Source organism: Perna viridis, chromosome 1 (genome assembly GCF_037379345.1).
Source record: "Perna viridis isolate PV_CMFRI_1.1 ecotype Kerala chromosome 1, ASM3737934v1, whole genome shotgun sequence".
Classification (NCBI taxonomy): domain Eukaryota; kingdom Metazoa; phylum Mollusca; class Bivalvia; order Mytilida; family Mytilidae; genus Perna; species Perna viridis.
Window position 1 is genome coordinate 42,262,762 of NC_142445.1, and position 25,924 is coordinate 42,288,685.

At 33.8% G+C, this 25,924-nt stretch overlaps 2 protein-coding genes across 4 annotated transcripts; both read left to right on the forward strand.

Annotated features, from left to right (window-relative positions):
• Positions 1–112: 112 nt before the first annotated feature.
• On the forward strand, positions 113–13,458 carry LOC148628834 (very long chain fatty acid elongase 4-like). Of its 2 annotated transcripts, XM_088595401.1 has the most exons (8): positions 113–5,969; positions 7,655–7,715; positions 8,278–8,465; positions 9,164–9,244; positions 10,242–10,298; positions 11,185–11,299; positions 11,963–12,090; positions 13,212–13,458. In XM_088595401.1, the coding sequence occupies exons 2-8, from the start codon at positions 7,661–7,663 to the stop codon at positions 13,371–13,373; spliced, it is 786 nt and encodes a 261-aa protein (XP_088451527.1). In that variant the 5' UTR covers positions 113–5,969; positions 7,655–7,660; the 3' UTR covers positions 13,374–13,458. The 2 variants fall into 2 exon arrangements, with proteins under 2 accessions (XP_088451527.1, XP_088451521.1); XM_088595395.1 differs by having other exon boundaries at positions 113–7,715.
• A 3,288-nt stretch (positions 13,459–16,746) lies between these two features.
• On the forward strand, positions 16,747–24,664 carry LOC148628835 (very long chain fatty acid elongase 4-like). 2 transcript variants are annotated; one of them, XM_088595408.1, is made up of 8 exons: positions 16,747–16,930; positions 17,245–17,315; positions 18,314–18,501; positions 19,708–19,788; positions 20,405–20,461; positions 21,157–21,271; positions 23,552–23,679; positions 24,173–24,664. In XM_088595408.1, the coding sequence occupies exons 2-8, from the start codon at positions 17,258–17,260 to the stop codon at positions 24,341–24,343; spliced, it is 798 nt and encodes a 265-aa protein (XP_088451534.1). In that variant the 5' UTR covers positions 16,747–16,930; positions 17,245–17,257; the 3' UTR covers positions 24,344–24,664. The 2 variants fall into 2 exon arrangements, with proteins under 2 accessions (XP_088451534.1, XP_088451536.1); XM_088595410.1 differs by lacking the exon at positions 16,747–16,930 and adding an exon at positions 16,979–17,105.
• The last annotated feature ends 1,260 nt before the right edge of the window (positions 24,665–25,924 follow it).

Genomic DNA, 25,924 nt, shown 5'->3' on the forward strand with positions numbered 1-25,924 from the left:
TTGTGTGGCAAATTGCGCTTGTGACTATTTTGCTCGCTAGTTGTGCTTTATTCGAGAAAAAAAAAACATCATTTCTTACTAATGAAATACTGTACCTTATATAAGAACTAGGATCTATTAGTTTTTCACTAAAATAGCAATTTATTAAAATTAGTCACTTTCTTCGACTATTTCCATCACACCTGTGTCAAATAGCGAAGGACGAAACACTACAAACACACATGCACACATATTTACTCGAAATTGAATTCTTGGTAGATTTCAGTTCAACATTGGTAATGACGGAGAGGCGACACAATTTGAGAAAAATGGGGAAAACAACTGTATTTCTTCTTCAAATATATGCCTTTCAAAATGCGCTGCGCTGCTGAAGGGTGTGTTATAAGCACCCGTGTTTTTTTTTTACTATAGTAAATAATGGATGTTTGTAGCTTTTCTTGATCTGTGCAGCTTTATGAAACAAAGAAGAAAAAAGAACATTCAAAACATTATTCTTTGAAATTTGTAAAGTAATTGATTCCCGTGTTATTTCTTTCAATAATGGTCAGTACCATGGGGTGCTGTTGGTTGGCTGCGCCTTACATGCAAAAAAAGAGGTATATAGAAGGACTAGATAGTAATATAATATTTTTGTTGTTCATAAAACAAGTACAAAGAGTTGATTGAAACTTGCATAGGAGTATTTCAAAAACAACCGAGGAAAGGAAAAGGGAAGTAATCAGTACTATAATGATGTCTATGAGTATTGCAAAACATGTCTTAATAAATAATAAACAAATTATGATAGATTAACGGAAGGTTCTATTGGACCTTAAAGATTTTTTGAAGTTCACAAGAAGCTAAACAAAAAAAAATGGTTTTGCATTGACTTGGAAATGATTCTTACTGTTTCATGCATACACTCTTCGACGAAAGTAGTTGACAAACCTCTGAGGTACTGCCCAGATTTTTAGTCTATATTAATGTGCTTGTTCATGATAAGGTTCGGACTGTCCGGTATAGTCGACAAACATGGCGTGGAGAAAAGACCTATACAGCGACCACAAGCCTCGATAATTAACATTCGTAACCAAATTACGAACAGTCCAAACTTTGATAATCGGCAAAAAATTACGACCCATCAAATCGTAAGGACGGTACAGACAATTCAGAATCTAAAGACGTGGTCAAAAAAAGAGACGATCTACCTTCAATGAATAACAAAATATACTACAACTAGATATTAAGATAATACACAAAAAACTGAAGCACTTGCAACAAGAAAAGAATAAAAAAATAAACGACGGGAACAAGATCAAATGAGGGATAAGAATTCAGCATGCATGCTCACCAATAACAGCCGTTACATTGCAAGTAGGTAAAATTTGGTAAGTGTCAAGTTCAATGGCTTACATGAAATCTAAGTGAATATTTCATGTCTCATCGTTTAGATAGAAACTCTATATCGGTGAATCAAATCGTGTAGACCATAAAAATCATGTAGTGATAATAACAACAGAGGCTTAACATGTTCCTGATTTAGAAGCTTTTTTGAAAATAAGAGGCTAAAATGGGAAAATGTTTGTTTTCATTAGAATTGATAGAAAAAGTTTATTGTTAATCCAATTTTAAGGATGTTTCTCTTGAAATTCTTTTTAACAGTTTTTACAGGGTACACTTATTTTCAACGGTTTTGGAGTTAAAGGGGTATGAAATTTGGCTAATAAAAACTGCTTTTTTATTTTGGCCTGATTTTCATTTTTTACATGGATTCCTTATATAAACCCTTGCCTGCGTTTTTCAATCAGAATTCAAATATTGATTACGGTTTTCGAGTTTTGAGGGGTTACACCTTTGAATTTTTTAGATTGGATTTCTCATGAAATTCCCTGCCTGTTTTGCAATCTGATTTCAGAAGTCTCTTACAGTTAGCCGCGAGTTATGAGGGACCATAGGGACCCACACCTCCAATTTTTTTTGTTTTGGTCCGATTTAGAATTCATTTGATAAGATTCCTTATGAAAGTCCATGTCTTTCGAGGTTTTCTATGTACAGAAATCGAAGGCAACTTTGTGTCCACACTTGCCCTACCTAAGTAAACAGAGTTCAACATGCTGATGTCGTACCATGCTGCGCTATCTCGAAGCTTTTATTATCGATATATTCACAATCAAATTTTCTCGCTTGTCGTTGTGATGGGGTGGTGTTATTGATTAGCAAAGTAACTTTATACCAGATGATTATCACCTTTTTTAATACATGTAAGTGGAACGATTGCAACCATTTTATCAAGATGTTCTGTTTGCAGGCAGTAAGTTTTTGTTATTGTTGTACAATAAAATATAAAGAGACATCAAGACAACCGGGATAAAATATTATTACATGTACTTCATTACTATACAATGTAGGTGTAACTTTTTAAGGCTCGAATGGACACGGACCTACACAAAATTTTGACCTTATTCATATTGTTCATATTGTTTCTGTGACATATTTCCTGTTTCAATAGTACCTCTTTCTGTATAATTTCGGTTCCCATTATATTGTTTCGTTTTTATTCACCTTTATATCATATTCGTTATGGTAAAGTCCAATGCCCAGTTCAAAATTCTGAAAATAAGTCGAATTAGGAAACTGATTCTCTTTTGTAATTTGATGATTGATACGATTAAGATCGATTACTTGCGCATTTGAAAGTTTGTTAACACGAATTAACATTATTTTATTGATTATCTCGCCCAACCAGAGTGTTGCCCTTGACCCACCCAAATCCTCGCCACTTTGCTTGTGCCATAACATCAATTTCAAAGTTTGTTCGAGTGAACTTCGCTGTTGATTTATTAGTTAAAACATATGTTGTGGTCCAGTCCGAAGAGATATCATTTATAACATCCTGACACCCATTGCTGTTTTCTAGACGACTTAAAATGTTTTGAAAACTTAGAATAAACAGTTGATTTTTTATACACTGGTAATTTTTTAAGGTACCATTTTGTTTTTTGTGTTCTGTTTTGTACTCAAATTGTATATGTATCGTCTATGAGTTTCCTCGTCGTTCATTGAAGACCAATAGGTGACTTGGGCTGACATTTTTATCCGGATGGAGTTGTTGTCTCGTCGACAAATACACCATACCTATTTTCGTTATATCAAAGTGTTCTGTCTTTTAAATGTCTAATAAATGTTAGTCAAATGTACTATAGCATTGTTTATAACTCAAAAATACAAAGTGTGCGTTGATCAATGTGTGACACTGTAGTAAAAATTTTTTTTAGCCTAGCGGAGGATGTTCACCGCTGTTTAACGATTTATTTTTCTACTTTTTCAACAATTTATACAAACTGCTTCTTCACAAAAAATCTAGTATAAGTCATAATGATTGCTATTTACAAATGATATGGACTGGCAGTATATTCAACTTCCATTATAAAACATGTAAAATACAGGTTCAGTGAAATCGACATCACACTTCACCTTTAAGTGTAAGTGTTTGTAAGAATAAGGCAAAATGGGAAAAATGAGAAACATGCATGTCAAAACCCCACCGATTTGACAATGTAATATCACTTCAGGATGCTTTCTCTGTTATGAAAAGACCATTATTTGATCTCTGCATCATTGGATTTGCTCAGAAATTTTTCAATAGAATTTAGAAAAAGGAGGTTTTTGACAGATTTATTTGCCCTTGAAATGTTCATTTTCAGTGCATTTCAATGGAATTGTAACTCAGCGGTCCAGCATGATATGGAAAATCTTGTCTGTTTTCCTTGATTCTGATGGTGCAGTGAAATCACAGCATCAAAATGGTTTTTTTTCATACCATGTATCAACTACTGCCCGATTCGTTCAGGGACTGACACTTAAGAGAGAAACCATTGGAGTAGGATCAAATTTTGTGTCCTGGATTTATTTTTTCAGTATAATATTTGACCTGACCTTTTATTTTTTACACCAACCTGTCCTGGATTTACCCAATTGTTCATCCTGGATTTTTTAAATCACAACTTCGTCCTCCCTTTTTATTTCAAATTTGATCCTTACCCCCTCTACCCATAAACATGAAATGGTCGCTCCCTAAATGTATAAAAAAAATCAAAATTAAAAAAAGATTAACAGAGGCTAAATGTTCTTGGCTTGAGGAGGTTTCAAAAGGTGCGTTGGTGTTGAACAAGTTGAATGGAACCCAAACCAGGGTCGGATCCAGACACTTTGAAAAGAAGGGGTGCCGGTCGAGTTTTCTCAGAAACCCCTTGCACCTCCTTCTGGATTCGCCACTGCAAACCCTCTCCCATATCGCTATATGTTCATGGTAGAATTGACGCAAGTTATGACTTAACAAGGGCTGGAAGTTTTTGACTTGGGGAAGGCCAAAAAGATGTGGTGGGGTGAACACGATTGATGGAACCCAAACCCTCTCCCTAAACGTAAATAGTTAAGTTAGCGGTAGAATTGGCGCAAAATAATGATTTTACTTATGTACTTATGAGATGAAATTTTTGTCCATTTCTTGCAGTGTGGACCGGTTTTGTAAGATATGATATGAAAAACATTTCTCCTCATTTTATCAAGAACTGTTATTAAGCAATTGAGAGTCTTGATCTGAATGAGGTGCTACAATAGTTACCATATTTATAAATAAAATTATAAGATTATTTAAGGATTGAATGTTTTATTTTTTTTTATGTTTCATGAGCATGTAAAAGCGTTGAAGGGTTTCCAAACCAGTTACAAAATATGAGGAGTCTATATTTGAAAATTTGGGAAGACCAGCTATGAAACTATGAAGCAGAAATGACATTTTTTTAAACAGAAAATTAATGATAATTTGCACTGCATAATACATTTAGGAACAGGGCTTATATGCATTTCAGACTTCAAACCTTGTTTTTCACAGCTGTAGATTTATTATAAAATATGTTGTTTGAACTGTCGTTGTTATATGTTATATATAAGTTTATAAAACATTTTTTTCTTAAGTTTGACTTGTGCTTGTGTGTGATGCAATTAGCAATACTTCAATGCTTCAGCGCTAAAGGAGACAGTTCGGTAAGGACTCTCTTTGGCCTCATAATTTGGGCATTTTTTGGAAATTTGATTAAAGATGATGTCTAGGTAGTAAAAGTATAGTAAAATGGTCGCAAACACTGAGTATAAGATGTTTTTGACGAGATTGGATGACGTTATTCCAGAAATAACAGTATGTATTAATGTAACTTTTACAAAATCCTTTAACTTTTAACATTTCTGCAATTTTTAAGAAGGTTTTTGTGTGGAGCGGTCGTGACCACACATCTGTTACACAAAATATACATTTCCCAGGAAGCACGAGAGTCAACACGCATGTGGCCATTGTTAAAAGAGTCGGAAAAACTGCACAAAATTTGGTGTTTTCTAGCCTTTTTAACAGATTTTCCCAATCTCAGCCAAGTTTGAAAGGCATATATGACAATATAGTTTAAATTATTACCAAAAACCAATCAAATCAATTATAAAACACATTGAAGAGCTGGAGAAACAACATAAAATTTTCTTCATGTTTTTGAGGCTAAATTTGCTCTTACCGAACCAACTTCGTTAATGTATTATTCAAACTATGAATGAAAACATTTCATGTTTTAATGTAAGGAATGTCCCAAATATTGACTCTAACTGAACCTTAAGACAACATTTTGACAGACTGTTTTCTTTTATAGTAAATCAAATTGTTATTCAGTAATAGTAAAATAGCACCACACTTCCGAAATACTTGACATGATCTATTACCGATCTGTTGCAGTTTTAACTGTCATTTTCGTCGCTTGACAGTGTAACGGGTTGATTTAGTCGTTGAAGTTGTCGCATTCGACTGATTGGTTTCTTTAGTCATTTAATTTTATTACATGTACCATTCAGTTTTATAGCTGTGACCATTTAAAGGGTTAATAATGCCAGTGTAATATACGAGCCACCCGATAAAGTTGCTATAGTACACAATCACCCGTATAAACACAGTAAGTTTTTACATAACTGGTGTATTTAAAGGCCAAGCACGTGTTTTCTTGTTATGCAAGTTTACGATATTAGAAGGTAAGCCACGTTTTCTTTTCTTTTCTTTTTATGTATAGAAGAATACGAGGCATTCTAGTAAAACATTTAAAATTCGCGGTTTCATATACAAACATGATTTAATTTTATTATCAAGAAATGACCAATATGACCTGTGTGTCACCTTGTCCAAATTATTAAATTATCACCTTTACAACCAGTTATACAGTTATAACCAGGTCAGTAGCTCCATGTTTGGTTCTTTCTCTCCGTAACTAACACACTTAAAAACAGAAGCATTATATTCAGAACCGAGTGTACTTCATTCAGCTAAGTAAAAGTCATCAACTAATCGCATTAAGAAATCGTAACTTATTCCGATGTCTGTCTAGCTCACAGCTCCTCCAAATCTCCGCATTCTGACATATTTTCGTTTTCCTCATCCACTTGTGTCCTCACCCCAACCCCCAAACAAGTTTTCACGGCACCTCTGTCAAAAATATCTCCCCCCCCCAAATACATTCATGTTACATTACTTCCTACTGTTTCCGCTCTAGTCCCATATTATATGTAAATACCACACATTTCACCAATGTGGTCACCTGTCCGGTAAGTTTATACACACAGGTCATAACAGATACTTATAAACAGTACCATTAACACCACTTAAATTTATTTTAATATAATATGAAACAGTTTCGAATAGAAACAATACATGTAAATGTATAGTGTACAGTGTACATTGCCAGAAAATATCAAATTCATCTGTACGAGCTTCGGGGACAGTCGGATTGCGAGGTTTTCCCCGTTTCTCAGCGAGTGCAAGTCCATTTGAGTACATTATTTTGTTTTGTATTTTATATCAAGAAGTTGTATTATAAAGAGAGAAATCGGGGATATAGACATGAAAGATACAATCGTACCATTGTCCAATCTCTTGAACGTAGGCGAATAAGGAAGCACTCTGAAACTGAACATTTTTTTTTTTTGCTTTTGGACAGTATATATCAAACACATTTTAACGTGATCACACAAAACAGAAGTTTTTACTTTCTTATAATACGACGAAAATAGCAAATTACATTTGTACACTCTTTAATAAACCAATCAATTAAAATAATCTTATCAACACGTGTACAATATTTTCCACCATGAAGGCGGCAATAGCTGAATAGTGGAGCACCAAAAAAGCAATTAATATTGTAACATCATCTCAAAAAACATAACTTTTTAGCATATCTCTTATATACCGCTCTGGAAGGTTCCCTTGACTGTTATCTCGAGTTCGTAAGCAGACACTAGTAGTTGTAAAACATAAAACAAAAAAAAAAGACAAAACGAAACAAAAACAAAACAAAACAAAACAAAAAAAAACAAAAAAAGACAGCGTAACAGTATATCTATTCAGATAAATAGAAACTTCTCCCTTGGTTAACAGAAGTCGTCATTGTTCAGCCATCATTTATTTGAGAAAATATGATACGAAATTATGTAAGAAAAAAAAACAACTGCGAAAATAGGTCCGACAGAAAAAGTGCGACGGTTAGGACCAATAGCTGGTTGACTGAACATGTATATGCAATGTCTTCATGTATATATTGTGCAGTGGTTATTTTGTGTACCACTTTATAAAAGTTTTCTTCTTTTTCAGCTAACCATGGATTGGATTAATACAGCTAAACATTACTACCACTTGGGATTATCTAAAGGAGGTAAAAATAACAACAACAACAACAAAAAACATAAAACAAAAAACCAAAAAAATAATAACAAAAACAAAATTTGCTTTGGATGTAATGTTAATACTCTCTCAAATGTTTTATTCATTCTCTACAAAAATATCTCCGTTTTAAAGATTTCAAATTTTTCATTCCAACAAAAACTAAAGTATTTAAAAGAAAAATATATTTTACTGAGATTCTGTACAATGGCAGTGATAGGAGTTCATATGGTTGCCCCACCCTTTTTTGAAAACTTGGTTAATTTTGTTCAAAATTTGGGCATAAATGGACAAATAATATCAGTATCTGGAACCCCCTTTACAGGCCTGTTGATCCGCCCCTGTAGTATGTCCAATCGTTAGACTAGATTTCCTCCTACGTGTATAAGCATTTAGAATTACATGTACAACTTTTCATGCATATTTGTAACATAGTTTACATCTTCATTAATATTTTCCGGATCGAAAAAAAAAACATACGCGCATATTTATATTGCCTGATGTACATGTTGCTCTACGTGCATTCACATATGTATACATTGATATTTTCTTAGATGAACGTGTAAATGATTGGTTATTGATGTCATCTCCATTACCAATTCTGACGATATTCTGTCTGTATCTCCTGATGGTAAAATTCGGTCCAAGATTAATGGAACACCGAAAACCTTTACAGCTCCACAATACTCTTGTTGCCTATAATTTATTCATGGTGTTACTGTCAGCATATATGTTTTATGAGGTAGGGTATAATTCGATGGTTTAGGGCAATAACATGCACTTGTGGTTGTCGAGGACACCACAACCCCCCTTCCCCCCTTTAATATGGAGCACGTGTTACCTTTAAAAAGACGAAGCTGAATATAATTTATATTAGATATATTTAAAAATCTTCTAGTCACTATTTCCCCTCTTTGTCGCTTTTTTCTTGACATCTTGACGGTTCCTGACATTTCTTGTCGCTAATTAGCGAGACCGATGTTACTTTGTGTTCGTACTTCGGACTAAAGCCTAAAGACCTACTCCTATGGCATGTCGGAAACGAAAGAAAAAAAATACCTGACTTTAAATAATTATTGGAGACCATATAATAAACAATTTTTAATGAAGAAAATACGAAAGTACCAAACTTTGTAAGTGAAGCTCCAAAAGTCGTGAGTGATTTCCTGTCAGATAGTGCTTTCAAGCTATGACTTCATTTCACGTCAAATACCGTAATGAGAACTTTGTCTTCTATTTAGAATACGTACACCTATCTATTTGTTACAATCTCATCTTGATTTGTAGAAACTCTAAACATCGTAACAACACCAGTTACATAACCTATATGATTGTAACAGCTATGTTTATATCGCGATCATTTATTTTCCCTCCGCGTAACAATAATAAACGCAAGCCATATTCATTTGCTTTTGTTTAAATCAAACATTTTTTATTTAGTTTTTGATGTCAGCTGTGCTTGCAGGATATAGTTTGAAATGCCAGCCTGTTGATTATTCAGACGACACCAATGCTTTACGCGTAAGTTAGATGTGCAAATAAAAAAATATCAATAGAAATGAAAAATGAAGACATCTTATGTCAGATATCGGATATACTAATTCAAAGTGTTATATATGAAAGTGCGGGTTAGTTTACTGTAGACAGAAATGTCCGTCAATACAGTACAATACGATGTAACACAATACACCCCGGGTTCACAGTTTGGTTTAATGTCTCATACATGTATGTAGCAAGAAGAATTATACATAGAAATATTTTAACGTCTTGCTAAAATAGCGAAATCATTATTATACTCAGATGAGACGAGCCCCGTGCAGGTCCGGGTGTCAAAAGAATAGGCATGCAGCAGCGCTAAGCTTGTCGTAAAAGGCGACTAAATAGTGCTCAGAAACCTAGCCGGGGCTAGGCGCTCTGCCCACAGAGCAACTGGGATGTGTGCCCCAGGTGGTGGAATGGGGTACCCCTGGCATGTTACATGCTGGGGTTGTCAGGCTATAATACGGAAAACCTGACCGCAAACCATAGTGATGCATCGTGTTGGGAAAGATGCCACGTTCCTCGCACGTTAAAGAACCCTGCTGTGGTATTCGATAGGAGTAGGAACCTTTGCGCTCCGCCACAGGAGGCTAAATTGCCCGACCTTACCCATCCCTCCCTTTTTCTAGTGGCAATCAAAATTTGTCGACCCTACTGTCCTTGTGTCCCATCCCGTTTTTCATTTCATCATCATTTCATGTTCATTTTATCATCCGTTTCATGTTCATCGTCTGAATATAGCTGAAATATTGCTGCTCGGACGTTAAACCCCAACAATCAATCAACAGTCAATCAATCAGATGATACGAAACAGTTTAATGTATTTTTTTTTGTTTTCTTTTGATTTAGTGTAAATTAGTAATATCGAGTAAAGTTTAGATAACGGTGAGAAAAACTTCGAGAATCCTGATGAAATAATGAAAAACTTAGATTTTGGTACGTGTCATATTATGATACGCATGTGTATACTTTTTGACAGATGGCAAAAGTTTGCTGGTTATATTTTTTCTCCAAAGTGATAGAACTTTTAGACACGGTAAGTAGTTCAATTATAACTCCTGTTATAGTTAGTGAGTAGCTTAGGAATCTCTGACAGAATTACATGTACATGCAGTATTTAGTATACAATTATATTTCTTTACCTATAATCTGTTTTCATAAACTTCCTGAAGGAAATCCCAATGCTTACTTAAGTTATTTTTACTTATTTTTCAAATGATAACTGAATATCATATTTTGGGGTAAGGAACGTCTATTTGCTAGATAGAACGATTATTATTTTGAATAATAATTTAATTTTGGATGTCACGTATCTTTATGAATGTTTGACACGTTTTTGTTTATTAATTCGTAGACGTACATGTAATTTGGGCATATGATTGTGACGTCATATTATTGATATACTTGTTAGTTTTGAATTGCAAAAAAAGCGTACCTTACTAAAGAATTAATGTAATAAGTTTGGTCTATTTGAAAGCGCGTGCTTCACACTTGAAAATAACCCGCTACACTATTTAGTATGCACCACATGATTGAGTTTATTTTTTCAAAGACTGCTGAAAAAATACAAGGATTTGTTAATTTTTGGTATAGTTTCATTTTCCTTATACATGTACGAATTTTCGATGACGAACGTTTCCGAAAACCGTCTACATTTTATAGACTTCACTTCGGGATCTTAAAACGCTGTAGTACAATGCAAAATCTTCTATTGTTTCCTTACCACTTTTATTATGTTGAAGTTATATATTTTTCATTTTTATCAGTATTTTTACACGGTAAGATATTTTACTTTTAATACTTAACTCAACGATTTGTAAATGACGAAAGTTTCTATGACCTAGTCTCGTGAAACCACGGAGTTACGTGACAAGACTTACATACTCTATTACATTCATGTAATAATATAATTATTATTTCAGACATTTTTTATACTACGGAAGAAGAATAACCAAATAAGCTTTCTTCACGTGTATCATCATAGTACAATGTTACTAAACTGGTGGTTAGGGGTGAAATATGTAGCTGGAGGACAATGTAAGCTTTTTGTTTCTGAAATTACCTCTTTTTATTTAAAATATCGAACAATTTGTTTTTGTATTTTTTTACCAAATATCGGCCAAAAAATACCGTAGCGCCAGTTATGAAGATTTCAAATATATCAAAACCCAAAAACATGACCCGAACATAAAGACAGGAAATAGTTAAAAGAGGATCTACATACACAATTTAGCGAATGGAATTAAATAGATTACTAGTACATATATAAAAAAAATAACACAAGGAAAACGACGTAGCAGAGAGAACTAATTATATGCACTAGCAATATGTAATTCCACGAAAAAGGGAGCGACAACAGGTGCTCCGGAAGGGTAAGCATGTCTTGCTCCGCCAGCCTTGCCCACTACTTTGCAAGTGTATGTTCTACAAACGGATCCCTACGTAAGCTAAAGTTAGAAGAAAATGCTTTTCCCAGTTAAGTAAGGGCCTAAAACTACAAATATAAAAAAAAGAAAAAAAATATATATGTAAGTCAAATTTCTTCACGAATTTGTTGTTTTTGCAGAAACTATAATAAAGCAAATGCCTGAGAACTATTTATGTTTACTGGATCAGTTTGATAAAATTTACAAATTTAGTCTATAAAGCATGAAACTTTGATGGTAATAGTAGCTAATCTTTAATAAATTTGATTTTCAGCATTTTTCTTAGCTTTACTAAACACATTTGTCCATGTATTAATGTATGGTTATTATGGACTGTCAGCATTAGGACCAAACATTCAAAAATATCTATGGTGGAAAAAGTATATCACCAAACTACAACTGGTGAGTGTATATATTAGTATTAATACAAGAATGTTATCACCAAACTACAACTGGTGAGTGTATATATTAGTAGTAATACAATAATGTTATCACCTAACCACAACTGGTGAGTGTATATGGTATTAATACACGCATGTTAAAGAACTCAACTGAAACCACGAAATCATCGTGCATACACATTATCCGTGGCATATTGTATTAACACTTTTGTCTATTAAAAAAAATGTCCCGGACTTTCCTATGATACATGGATGATGTTTTATACTTTCTCAGTATTGTTTGTGTAACACCTGAATGTCGTTTGACACGTCATCATATTGTACGGGTTGATAGTGCCTTGGTGAAATGTAACATGTTCATAGTCTGTAAGTTTTCTCTCGTTTATAATACTGTGGGGACCAGCGACTGACACATGTTCTCGGCTATTGACGTTATTTTGAAGAACTGTACATATAATTTCTGCATGACTAGTGGATGATACTTCTATAATTTACAAAATACGTATACTGTTTGACTGGCGACTGACTGGGTAAATTGTATCATACATGTACGTTCATATAATATTTGGATGATTTTTGACACTTTCATGATATTTAAGTAGCAGTCCAGCTAAGAATCATGCAAAATGCTATTCATGGTTGGAAAGCCTACATATTTTTTTTTGATATTTTGTTTAAAATGCTATAGTAAGCAGAAATTGACATGTGGTTTTTCATATAACCTGTGCTCTTAAGAAATTATATTTTATAGAATGTATCTGTAAAATTCAAAATTAAGGGAGATAACTCTGTAAATGACACTAAAATACAATAGAAATTGTTTGGATTTTCAATGTGGATTATCTCCTAAGAGCAGACAGGTTGGGATGAATAATTGTACATTTCATCATATAGACCTATAAAAGCAACGTAATAACAAAAATAAAAGTATACAGCCTTTTTTGAGGTGTATCACATTTTACAAAATTTGCATGATTCTTACAAAGACTACTACTTAAAACGCGAGTGACGGTTTATATGTGAAGTTTAATTGCACGTTAATTTATATGGATTTATGGTTTGTTACTGACAAGATTAGTGTTGATTTTTTAAAATTTACTGACATTTTTGTTTAATTTTCAGGGCCAGTTTTTTGCAGTTATTATCCACACAAGTGTTAACATAGTGACCGAATGTTCATTTCCAAATGGATACAATGTAGCTGTGTTTGTTTATGCATTCTCTCTGGTATTCTTATTCGCCAACTTTTACAAGGCGGCATACAAAAAGGAGCATAGTATATGATAGAAGTTGTGCTTAGAGTAACATGCTCTTTGATGAATATTTTACACTTTTGTAATCATACAATTAAAGTATTTATTTTGACATACATTGCATTTTTATTTGCCGAATTTTCTCATATTTTGTCGTTTTTTGACATAGCTGTTTAGATTACTATTGCCCGAAACATTTTTCGCAGAAATAGAACCTGTTGTATTTATCAATCACTGTGTTCAATTCAAATATAAGTGTAAAAGATTTAATGTAAGTCCTTCAAAGTCAATGACACGAAAAAAAACAACAACGGATGTACAAGCGTATAAACCAAAATTCAAAAATACTTGAACAAGTGTACACATCCTTTATGGAAGCTCTGAAAGGCCCTTTCATCGAAAATTAATTTTAAAAAATGACAGTTACAGAAAAATGATAATTTTTCAAAATCAAAGTTCAGAAGTAATATAAAGACACAAAGATGCATTTATGACCAACATCTCCTGACATGAGCATTAATACTGCGGTGGGGTTAAACTACCTTATATGAGACTTTAACCATCCTCTTTCATGTAAGGTCAAAAATGGACTGAAACATAATACACACACACGATCAATTTCAAAACAATTTCACGTGCTGTCCTATTGTTTTACATTGCTGTACACTTTACTGTAGCACTTCCAAAGATAGCGTATTACTTTTTTTGTTTGAAACATCTAGCATGGGCTTATGATGAAGATTCATTCCAAAACTATTAGTATTTTTTTTTCTTTCTGTCAAGTTTATATTGGCAAAAATAAATTTTGTATTGGTTGCTATGTTAATAATGTTTCCTAAAAGACAAAATGAGACAAATACTCTTCCTTTGACATCAAGATGCGAACTTCACCGCATTTATGGACAAAATTGATTGATACAGGAGTCAACCCTAGTGGATCCAAATGATATAAATGTAAAATAAAAGGAAACATTCTTAATGCGATATTCTGAACTCAAGCAAATGATATTGAAGCAGACATTTGAAATATAAGAGGTCTGGGCTATAAGCACCAATTAATGAGTTGGCAGGACGGAATAGGTGTACCGGTGAGGTAATTCCAACTTCTTTGCTATGAACTACCGAGCTGTCAATGTTATCTTACGTTAAAGGGTTCTGTTCCGAAAGGGACAAATCCATCCTAGTGAAAAAGTTGAAAACACGAGTTTACTTTTTTCTTTGTTGATTAAAAAGTAGTTCTTAAGGATATAGATAAAAGAAGTTAATAATTCAAAATGAAATTTTAATGATATCAACAACTGGCAAAAGCTTCCTATGAAATATCTAGTTCAAGTTTTGCATGTACGGTCAATAAAATTTTTCAAAATATTTATAAAAAAAAATGGATGAAAAAGGTTCATATTTTTGTGTGTGCATGTGTGTGTTGGAAAAGCATTGTAATTCTAACTTGAACATCAACAAAGTAACAGAATATCATAAAAATCTTTACAGACACTTATTTTATACAGCTGATAATTTCTATCTATTTCTATCCATTTGAGATAGGAGGCCAGATTAAGCATTACAGTTTGTTCCTGCTACTTCCATGTTTTAAGTGAAGATTTCTTTTTGTGTTCTAATACTGATAAAGAAATTGTGATTTGTTTTGTTTAGTTGTGTCATTTCATAACTGTTACTAACGTAAACAACCATTTTTGTTGGCCGATTCTCGTTGGCATTGCGATGAAAGTATAATACTATATGCTGTAAACTTTTTTCTTCAAAATTTTCTAAAGCTGTATGGCCATTTTCTTTCATGATGTGTAAGAATGATTTTTCCATTTCTTGGTCTAGCTCAATCCCTTATGTAAGACATACTTTTTCTAGGAGGGATCTTCATGGACCAAGAGAACACATGGCTCACAAATGGACAGTATGTATTTACACATTGTATATACAGCATTGCGAGTTGTTTTTTCTGAACGAAAATATTCTTCTTATGCAATTAATTTTCCGTCTGAGTTTTTAAATTTTGCTAAAGTGTCAGGAAAACGATGGCGACACACATCGCTTAGATCCGAATTTCCAGGACGTCTAAAAAGTTCAACAAATTGATGGCTATAGGCGAACCATTTCCAGGCGTCCCAAAAAGTGTTTCGATGTTTACTCTGTCATAGCACTTTAAAAAGAAGTTTCTTCTAAAAGTCAACCGCCAATGAAAAGGCTATTGTTTCATTTTGTAGCTTGAAATAATGTCTTAATATAGAGGTGTCTGTTGATAGTATCCAGTTTCTTGTCGACATATGGCCAGGATATAGCACATGTATTTTCATTAGAAACTTTAATATTGATAGCCTTCTTTTTCATCATCCTGCTTTTCTCAACCTTGACAGTTTCAAAAGGCAATTGTCACAAATAAACTTTGAAAAATGTGGAGATCATATTCAACATCAATGCTCGGGGAAAGATTTATATCTGTGGCGTAATTAGCTTTTTCACACGGTAAAAGATGCGATGTTCTTTTCTCATTTTTTTCTACACAACATTCACTGGATGTCTTAATGCATTGTTCCGAAATTACAAACATTTTACCTTAAAAGTTTTGGTTTTTTTTTTAAATTTAAATTATTTTACTTTAAAATAGCAACGCCAGTCTTCATTATATTATATCACAGTCGCGCTGTTTCTTTTTTTTATTCAAAGAAGAAAAGTGAAATTATAATTTTTCTTATTATAATTGTTAAAAATTAAGATAATATTCTATCAATTAAATTATTTATTTATCATTATTATTATTTATGAGAAATGGATAAAGTGAATGTGTCAAAGAGACACCGGGATGAAAAATGCCAACTCAAGGCAACCCATGGGTTTTCAATGAACGACGAGGAAACCCTCACACCACAGGGCAGGCTGCAGCTGGCCCCAAAACAACAAAACAACACAGTATATAATGTAAACTGCCAAATCAAATGAACAATACTCAAAAAAATTAATTTAATGCTGAAAAACAATAACCTTAAATTTTAAAGATGTCTTCCACTGGCTTCCAATTTCATATCAAAGTTAAATATGATATAACATGGTATTTTGAATTAATATAACCGTTTATCATACAAGTATATATAAATATCATTTTATAGGTTATATTAAAAGTATGTTGAGCTGATAAAAAAATTTATTCGTACCCTGGTTAATACCGGGGTGAACTCGGGTGTTCTGAAAGAGTAAGCAGTACCTGTTTCTGCTTCATGCAAGACACTAGCAATGAATCATTTTATTCATTCATTCATAAATGTACAAATGTAGTTGTAGAAGGTAGTAAGATATGGATAGTTAACGATTAACAAACTGACCTATTTAATACCCTATATTGATGGTAATAAAGGATTAAGAATACAGGTTAAAGGTCATCAAATGATATATTACCTCCGTTGTGTAGAAGTGATAAATCGGTGAGACTTTGAACACAACAACGCAATCGTCATCTTGTTTTGATTTGTGTCATGTGTGTATGCATGTCACTAACATGCTAAACTATATTTCGATAAAACACGAATGCAATTGTATATTATCTACTAGCAACAAGGGTAGAAGGACAGAAATCAGGTAAGACCATTGACTTTAGAGTGCATCAAGTTCATTCGTGAAGCAAGATGGATAACTCTAACTCACCACACCGTATGCGACATGAAAAATTGATAATAATCGAAAATTAATGAGACTTGACATTAATTACTGCCAATACTACCTTATCGATATCATTACAGCGGATCCGGGGAGGGTGTGTATTGAATTTACTCACTTTTGGAAAAAAGGTATTCAATTCGCTCTTTGGGGTAGGAAAATATTGTTTTTCATGAGTCAGTAACACTTCACATCTAGACGATAAATTGTATACTAATGCATCTTTTTTTTTTCAGTAAGTAAAGAAGAATGATGTCTTTCATTAAGCGATTTGAACAGTTCTACGCAGAAAGTTTACAAAGAGGTGGTGAGTTACTTACCCTAGTTAATGAATCGAAAACCTCGATTTCTCACACAATAACATACCTTTTTAAATGGAAAAATATTCGAATTTCTACGCCATCAACATTCAAGCACATCATAGTAGCTTAGATATTTTAACATCTTTACAGAACTAGTATAATGCACTTATGGTTTGCCCCTACTATTAAATATGCAGCTCGACTAGTTCATGTGTATATATTAGTCGGGCTGCGAGCATGCCCCCTTGTAACATCACTTCAGTAAACTCGCTTCGGGACAAACGTCTGGAATAATATAATATTTGTTAAGCAGGTGTAATCACTATTCAAAACGTCATGTGCATACGCATGCCCATTTCAACGCACATTCATGGCTGAAATAAAAAAATGCAATGCTTTGATTGTCAGTTTATCAAGTTCCTTTGTGACGCAGTGGCGGATTCAGAGAGGATGCAGGGGGTTGGTGCCCCCAATTTTATTGGAAAATTTGTCATTTTCATGTGTAAATAATATATAATGTCCTAGCAGCCCCTTTTTTTCTGAGGAACCCGACTGGCACCCCCTCCTTTTCAAAGTGTCTGGATCCGCCCCTGTGACGCATTCAATAGAAGGAATTACTCAGTTTTCAGTTCAATGCAACATAAGACATCCGCATTTCATAGTAATTATGAAGACTATATAGTATATCATGTTTAAAATACTTAGTACTAATGATGGTGGAATTATGCTTGTTATATGATTGTACATGCATGTTTTAAGTTGAAAAAATGCATGATATTACTAGATAGACATCTAATGAACAACATAGATAAAAATTCAAAATATTTGAATGAAAAATAAAGATTTCACAAGCAAACATTCAAAACACAAGTATACGGTAATATTGTTGTATTTACTAAATTGCAGTTTTAGGGAAAACTGACATTTATGAATACTAGATACATTCCAATAATTACACAAGAGTAATACAAATGTACTTTGTAAATACATAATACATTTTCAGATCCTAGGGTAGAAACATGGTTCTTGATGCCATCTCCAGTTCCAATTCTCATTCTCTTTGTCCTTTATATACTAATGGTGCTAGTTAGCCCAAGATTGATGAAGAACGTCCAGCCTATGAATCTAAAGATTGTTTTGATACCGTACAATTTTCTCCTTGTGGGACTTTCTGTTTATATGTTTTCAGAGGTAAAAGAAGAAATTGCTAGTATTATAATTTTCATATGTAAACTTTTACATTTTTCGTGTTAAAATATTTTTGAAAGAGGAATCAAGGGAACCAAGATACTAGCGGAAATCAAAAGAATGTAATCAAGGGACAAAGACCAGACATGGAAAACAGATAAACACAGCAAAGAACATAAAGTAACTAAAATAATACATACAAAGTAACATAGGTAAATGAGCAACTCGGACTCCACTAAAAACTGGGAGCATGGACCAGGTACAACGGTAGGATAAACGTCCTCTGCTTTTCTCGAAACACCCACCGTATTGCTATTAAAAAGTCAAGTCCTGGGTAGTCGATAGAGGAAAGAAAAACTATGACACGTTGAACAAATCAGTTTTTATGGTGCAGATGGATACTCCGTAACGATCCACGAGTTCAACAAAACATTCCACAAAATCCACCGAATCGTCGTCTATAGATAAATATGGAAGCAAATTACGGCCACTCACAGGGTCTTGTTCCCACTTCGTGTTTATATACTAGTGGGGCTGCATATTTGCAAGGGGGAACAAAGCCCTGTGGCCTATTCATTTAAAAAAATCAGGATTTTCAGGAAAATTCAAGACAATATCATAATAGTATTGATTATCAATAGTCGTCAATCTAGGTTTTAATGTTTCAAATTCTTGTTTTCCACCTTCAAATCAACGTTTGTAATCTTAAAATCTGAAAATACAATGCATTTGTCTCTTAAATGTATAACTTTGTGAAGGATGTGCAGAACCAATCTCCTCCGCAGACCTGTAACCGCTTCATGATTTATTACATATCACTCCACCAGCATAGGCCATACTTTTCAGGGTGTGAATTCACAGGACATGAGCACCCGCGGTGCTATTTCTTGTGTACTGACTGTACTAATTTGCACGAAGGGGTTGGGCTTGGCACTTGGTGTTACAGGGATGTAATGCTTTGAAAAGCGAATATACCCTCTGCACAGGAGATTGGTGCAGAACGGGTGGGATAGAATAGTAGAGTATATATGAACAAACCAAATGATGCGCATGTAAATTTAATTTGTTCATGCCACTTTTATAGCATTAGCATATTTTTCCCTCCCATTTATGAATAACAAACATTCACACGAGCAAGTCAATATTCAGTATTTATCTCAAATCCATTACAATCACTTGGTCGAATTTATTCAAATTCTCTTTTTTTAGTTTTTCATAGTATCTATGCTGTCAAACTACAGCTATAAATGCCAACCCGTTGATTATTCCAACAATCCTTTAGCGGTTAGGGTAAGTTTGATCAGTAGAAATACGTTTCACTCTTAGACTGATAATCATGAACAATCAGGTGACTTTGACCTGCAGAGATATGGTTTAATGTGAGCAGTCAGAGTCAGTTTGACCAGAAATAAGCGTAACCCCGGTAATCCACTGGTGGTCAGGGGTAAGTATGCCTAGTGGAGTTTGCTTTACTCCAGTCATTCATTAGCATGGAGGGACCGTTTTACAAATAGTAATACAGTTTGTTCAAGTATCCATGAACAGTCGAAGTTTTATCAGTAGATATACGGTTATTTCAGTAACCCACGAACAGTTAAGGTAGTTTAACCAATAGAGAAACGGTTTCTTCAGTCATCCATGAGCAATCATTGAAGGTTACCAGTAGAGGTTTCACCCCCAATAATACATAAGCAGTCGAAGTTTTACCACTCAAGATATGGCTTACTATATTTTTCAGTATCAGTTAGGGTATCTCTGAAATGTGTGAATATAAATACATTATTGTTAAAAGTAGCTTTGGTTGCGCTTTCTTCAACTTACATACCATTGTGATAGTGTATAATTTGTTCACTCCTAGTACTAGACGCAATGTTTGATTTATGCCCGATTTCTGTCTTAATTGTAGATGGCAAATGTATGTTGGTGGTTCTTTTTCTCAAAAGTAATAGAGCTCCTTGATACAGTAAGTATATCATTATTATAAACTCCACTATAAACACTTAAGACTGAGTTAAAAAGATGAAATTATTCTAATGTTTACCTTATACATGATAAAAACGGTGCATATACAAATACAGAAAAATATGCTGTAGTGGAATCAAACGGAATTTTCTGGTCGCTGAAATCATGACATTGAAACTGGCTTTTTGGCATCCTAAGGTGTACTACACCCCCTAGATGGCAGGTCAGTAGTGGCGGCCAATCACTACTCGCTGCCTGCCTGTTCCAAGGAAAGGATAATTTAGAAAGTTTACAACACGCAAGACTTTTTTAAAAAATTTTCACTGAATGTACCTGCATATAATTATGGAAGTGAACGCAACAAGTTTGATTTTTGGAAAAGCTTATAAACATGTAAATAAACTTAAATTTCAATATAGATTGTTCATATTGTTTGGGGAATGTATACATCGATTTTAATTTTTTGAATTATTTCTTTAAAAAATGTTTAAGATTAAAATTCCACATGCAGAAATATTATACAGATGATTATGATTAATAACAAATTTTTATTAATTTAAAATTTTGAAAGACTTTGAGGCATCCCGTCATGGAACAATAACAGACTAATTGTACTTTTTGCAGTAATACGTTCAAGGTCCCCGCTTCGTCGTTCAAGAGTAATTTTGTGCTTGATCGTTTTGGATTATTTTACAGGTATTTTTTATTCTTCGCAAAAAATTTAACCAAGTTTCATTCCTGCATGTGTATCATCATTGCACAATGATTCTGAACTGGTGGATGGGAGTGAAATACGTAGCCGGTGGCCAGTGTAAGTAATTAACCGGTTAACTTCATCGTCTCCTTAATCTCAAGCTCTTTGGGTTAGATGAGATATATTATTACATTATCTCCGAAACTAGGATTGTTTAAAGAAAAAGAAATACATCTATAAAGCGGAAACTGAGGTGAAGACATCTTGCTAAACGATATTCATTCTTTTAAATAAGATCAACTTAAAGTCGGCCTCATAATAGTGAAGGAATAGCCCCGAGAGTAGCGGAGCACAACATGTTCCAATTGGATTGCCGACCATGTATTGAAAAACACGTCCACCATGCACACTGCACAAATATTCTGTCGATTAAATAATAGACATTTTAAATGAATGTTTATATATTAGTCTATACGACTAAAGGTTCTTTTTTTTGTTTCTTTAGATGATATTTTCTAAATAAACTAGAAATATCAACATTTCTTAAAAGGAATCGATTTTAGAGTCAATACTAATTCAACAAACTGTTTTGTTTGGCGTCTTTCTTTTAGCACCATTCTGTTTGTACATTTCTCCACTGAAAGATTTCAAGGCTTCAGAAATGTTTATATGTTGATATTGAATTTCAATATCACCGTACTTAAATTGACTATAGACTATTTATGGAGTGTATATTTAGTTTGTTCACCAGACAGTTTATTTTTTTTTAATTTAAATAAATATTAACACGTTAACTTGATAAAGCAGAGATAAAGGGCCTTTGAAACAATGCCAAATTACAAAAAAAAATAGATTTGAAGTAGATACAGTATGCTTATTACAAATTCATTTATTGATAAGATTGTGCTGCCTTTTGAAAACCATTTTTGGCACAATTTCGTTACATACACGTACCTTACAAAATAACGTATCAGATAGTACAATTTTTGTGTACCATGTTATATTTAAGCTAAATTATGTCATCTGGTTGTGTGTTTGGTTTATGTTACAGTAATTCATAGGCTAAAAGCTAAAATGTGTCCTCTCTTTGTATGCGTGTGTGTTTTGTGTCACTGTTATATAACGGGAATGGATATGGTAGATATATCAAAGAGGAAACAACCCCACCGGAATAAAAAAAATGTCAGCTCAAGGCCAATCATTGGTCTGCAAACCTCCCTCGCACAACAAGGCAGGCTACAGCTGGTCTTAAAACAACATTATACGCAGGTACGGAGAAATAGTTGTCCCAATATACTCCTGCAACAAAAATGTAAACTGAAAGTGAAAACGAAATAATAGGTACAAAAGCCAGTAATATCTGAGTTGGGACATGCGCAAAAATTGCGGCGGGGTTAAAGTACTATCCTAGATACATCACATCTTCCCAAAATAACTTTAGATTAAGGAGATTACAAACAGTCAGTCTCATACCTTCACCTACTCTAAGAGATGGTTTGAAAGGAAATTTTCATGACAAACGCGATCGATGATTTCTCGTTTCGTATCGTCAACGTTCCTTTCATGTGTGGCAACATCTCTTCAGGACATTGTATGTGAACTCTAAACTGGCTCTCGTTCCAAATACTAGGCTAAGCTACATTAGTGTAGCTAAGCCAAGCGGAACACATCCGGAGACCAGTTTAATGGGATTTATACGTTATGACAACTATGATGACTTTTTCACTTCATTCTTACAGTAAGGCTTCTGGAACTGGGTTATATTACTACGATTTTTGTAATCATTATGAACTCGTAGATTGTTATGGTGTATTCATCTGCACCATGACAACCGAATTGTTCACCGTGTCATAATAGTTGTTTTAGTCTACCCCGGACAGGACATTTTATGAGCAACTCGGCGAGTGTTTCTAGAAATTTAAAGCAGATGACGCTTACCCTAGGTGCACTTGGTCCATGCTCCCAGTTTTAAGTTGAGCCCGAGTCAGTCCTGTGTGCGTGCCATTTTGGTTATTTCAAGTTCTTTGTAATGTGTATGTATTTTCTTTGTCTTTTCGTTGTCCTCGGATGTTATTCTTTTTTTTATCACCGTTCGAATATTAGTTCCTTTTACTTCCATTTCTAGCGTAAATTCTACCTCCTCGTTGCTTGACTGTTTGTATTATGTCTATATTAGATACATGTATAGGCTAAAATTTGCCTTCTCGATGTACGTGTATGTTTGTGTGTGTGGTTTACTGTACTGTTATTTCTATAGCCCGGGATAAGATGTGCCTTATTGTAGTCTATGTGCTTTGTCCATGTTATACGCGTTTTTAGTTGCATTTATTTGATTTGCGTGAACATTAATTTATATTGGAGGATAATCCTACACATATGTTATAACTTCTATTTCAGCTTTCTTCGTAGCCATGTTAAATTCATTCGTGCATATATTTATGTACACATATTATGGCCTGTCCATATTTGGCCCTCACATGCAGAAGTACCTTTGGTGGAAGAAATATTTAACTAGATTGCAGTTAGTAAGTAAAACACAAACCTGAGTTCAGTTGTCTATTCATTTTTTTCTGTTGTAGTGTTTTATTCGTGTGGTAAATAGCAGTCTCACAAAGACTTTTTATTACAAACATTTAACAGAAATGCTTCGATCTTTATGTTCGTTAATAGTTTGAGCTAACACCTTAATGTAGGACTGACATAAGGACATAGACGTAGGGTAAGGGACTTAACTCTTACAAATCATTGGAATGTTTGTGTGAAGTATTTTACATCAATCTAATCTAAGCATCCAAGTACCCTGGATTTATTTCATTCTATTTCAAATGAAAGCTTGATAGGCTTTGATGAAATTGAATATGATGTAAACTTATGACTGATTTCAAGAGTTATGTCCCTTAACCCAGGTGTACCTCCTTAAAATAAGATTTAACTAACTGATGAAAAAAATCAACATTACTGTCTTAAAATTAGTCTATGCAATGCACTTAGTTAACAGATGCTTTTGTTTCTTTCCAGGCCCAGTTTGTGGCTTTTGTCATACACACGGGTTACAACCTGATAATTGACTGTGACTTCCCTAAAGGATTCAACATAGCCGTGTTTATATATGCATTAACTCTTATAGCATTGTTTGGTAATTTCTACTATCGTTCTTATCTACAGAAACGAAGACAGAAATTGTATTAGTAATGTATGTATTTATGTTCGCCACCACTCTCCGAAACAGATGTCCTTGTATCTCCTACTTCAAACAAACAGAGGGACGAAGGTGATACCAACCTCTGTTCCGGAGATTGGTCCGCCACCATTGTGCTTGAACTTAGAACAAATATACTACTAAAAACCCTAACTAGTCATTGGTGTTGTAACTAGCGGATGATACTGAAATCATCGTGTATGTTGATCGTGAACTTCGATGCATGGCTAAGAAAGTTTTCACAGAGGAATAAGAATCGTAGACAATAACTTTAAAGATATTTCATTGTCAAATAAAGCATGAAAACAGGATATGGCATAACTTATATAACTTACATTAACAAAAACAAAACTGACAGAATGACAGTACATGCACTTGATCCATAGAGAATTGTATAATCAGTCCAACAAAACAATATTTAAGTGTAATTGTTCGTAAGAATCAGGCAAAATGGCAAAAATCAGAAACATGCATGTCAAAACTCCACCGATCTGACTATGTAATATCACTTAAGGATACTTTTTCTATTTGAGAAGACCATTATTTGATCTCTGCATCACTGGCTCTGCGTAGAATTTTTTCAGTAGAATCATAGAAAAATGAGGTTTTTGATAGAGTTATTTGCCCTCGTATTGTTCATTTTTCAGTGCATTTCAATGAAACTTTAACTCAGTGGTACAGCATGATATGGAAAATCTCGTCTGTTTTGCTTGATTCTGATGATGCATAGTAAAATTACAGTATCAAAATGATGGTTTTTTTATACCATATTTCACCGACTGCCTGACTCTTATAGGGAGCATTACCTAAAACACGGCATTGTCTTACAAGTTTGTGTTAAAATGAAATGATTTCAACAACGATGTGATTCGTATCAGGTTTAACATGAAGGTGGTGCATATTATTAGCCTGTCAGGTTTCCATTTGGGTGGTTAAAGTTAAAGACATGTCCATGCATATCAAGTTTTACTTGTTTGATAAAGGTTGTACAGATGTCCGGTTTTAAAAGGTAGTAAAGAAGACTTTTAAAGCATGGGTCTGTTTATAAAACAGGCAGAGGGCGATTCATAATATCTCACATTGATCAAAGAAAATATTCATAAGCAATTGTACATTTGTTACTTCCTAAAACAACTCTTACTGTGTTCATTTCCCGTATATCGTGAAATATTTTTGACTGGTTAAAGCGTAAAAATCTTTGCGAGAAAATTTTCATATACTTTTTGGTAGTAGAACACTACTAATTTTTAAAAGTGTTATTATCTCTAGTGGCCAACCTTGCACTCTTCATGTCACACAATTTCTATGAGGTGTACTAAAGGATGTCAATTCAAAGACAAAACTGGAATTACACTAATCATAAGCTTCTGGTTGGTTTTAAAGCAGAGCTGTACTTAAGACTTGACAGAAATCATGTCTGGTGCTATATCTACCGACTAAATACCGAAGCATAAAAATTAAAGGGCAACTCCGAAACGTATGAATCGACGTAAATGGCCTAAATATGAAATGGGAAACAGAGACCATATATATACACAATGTAGACAATATAATAGAATGCAAAACAAGAC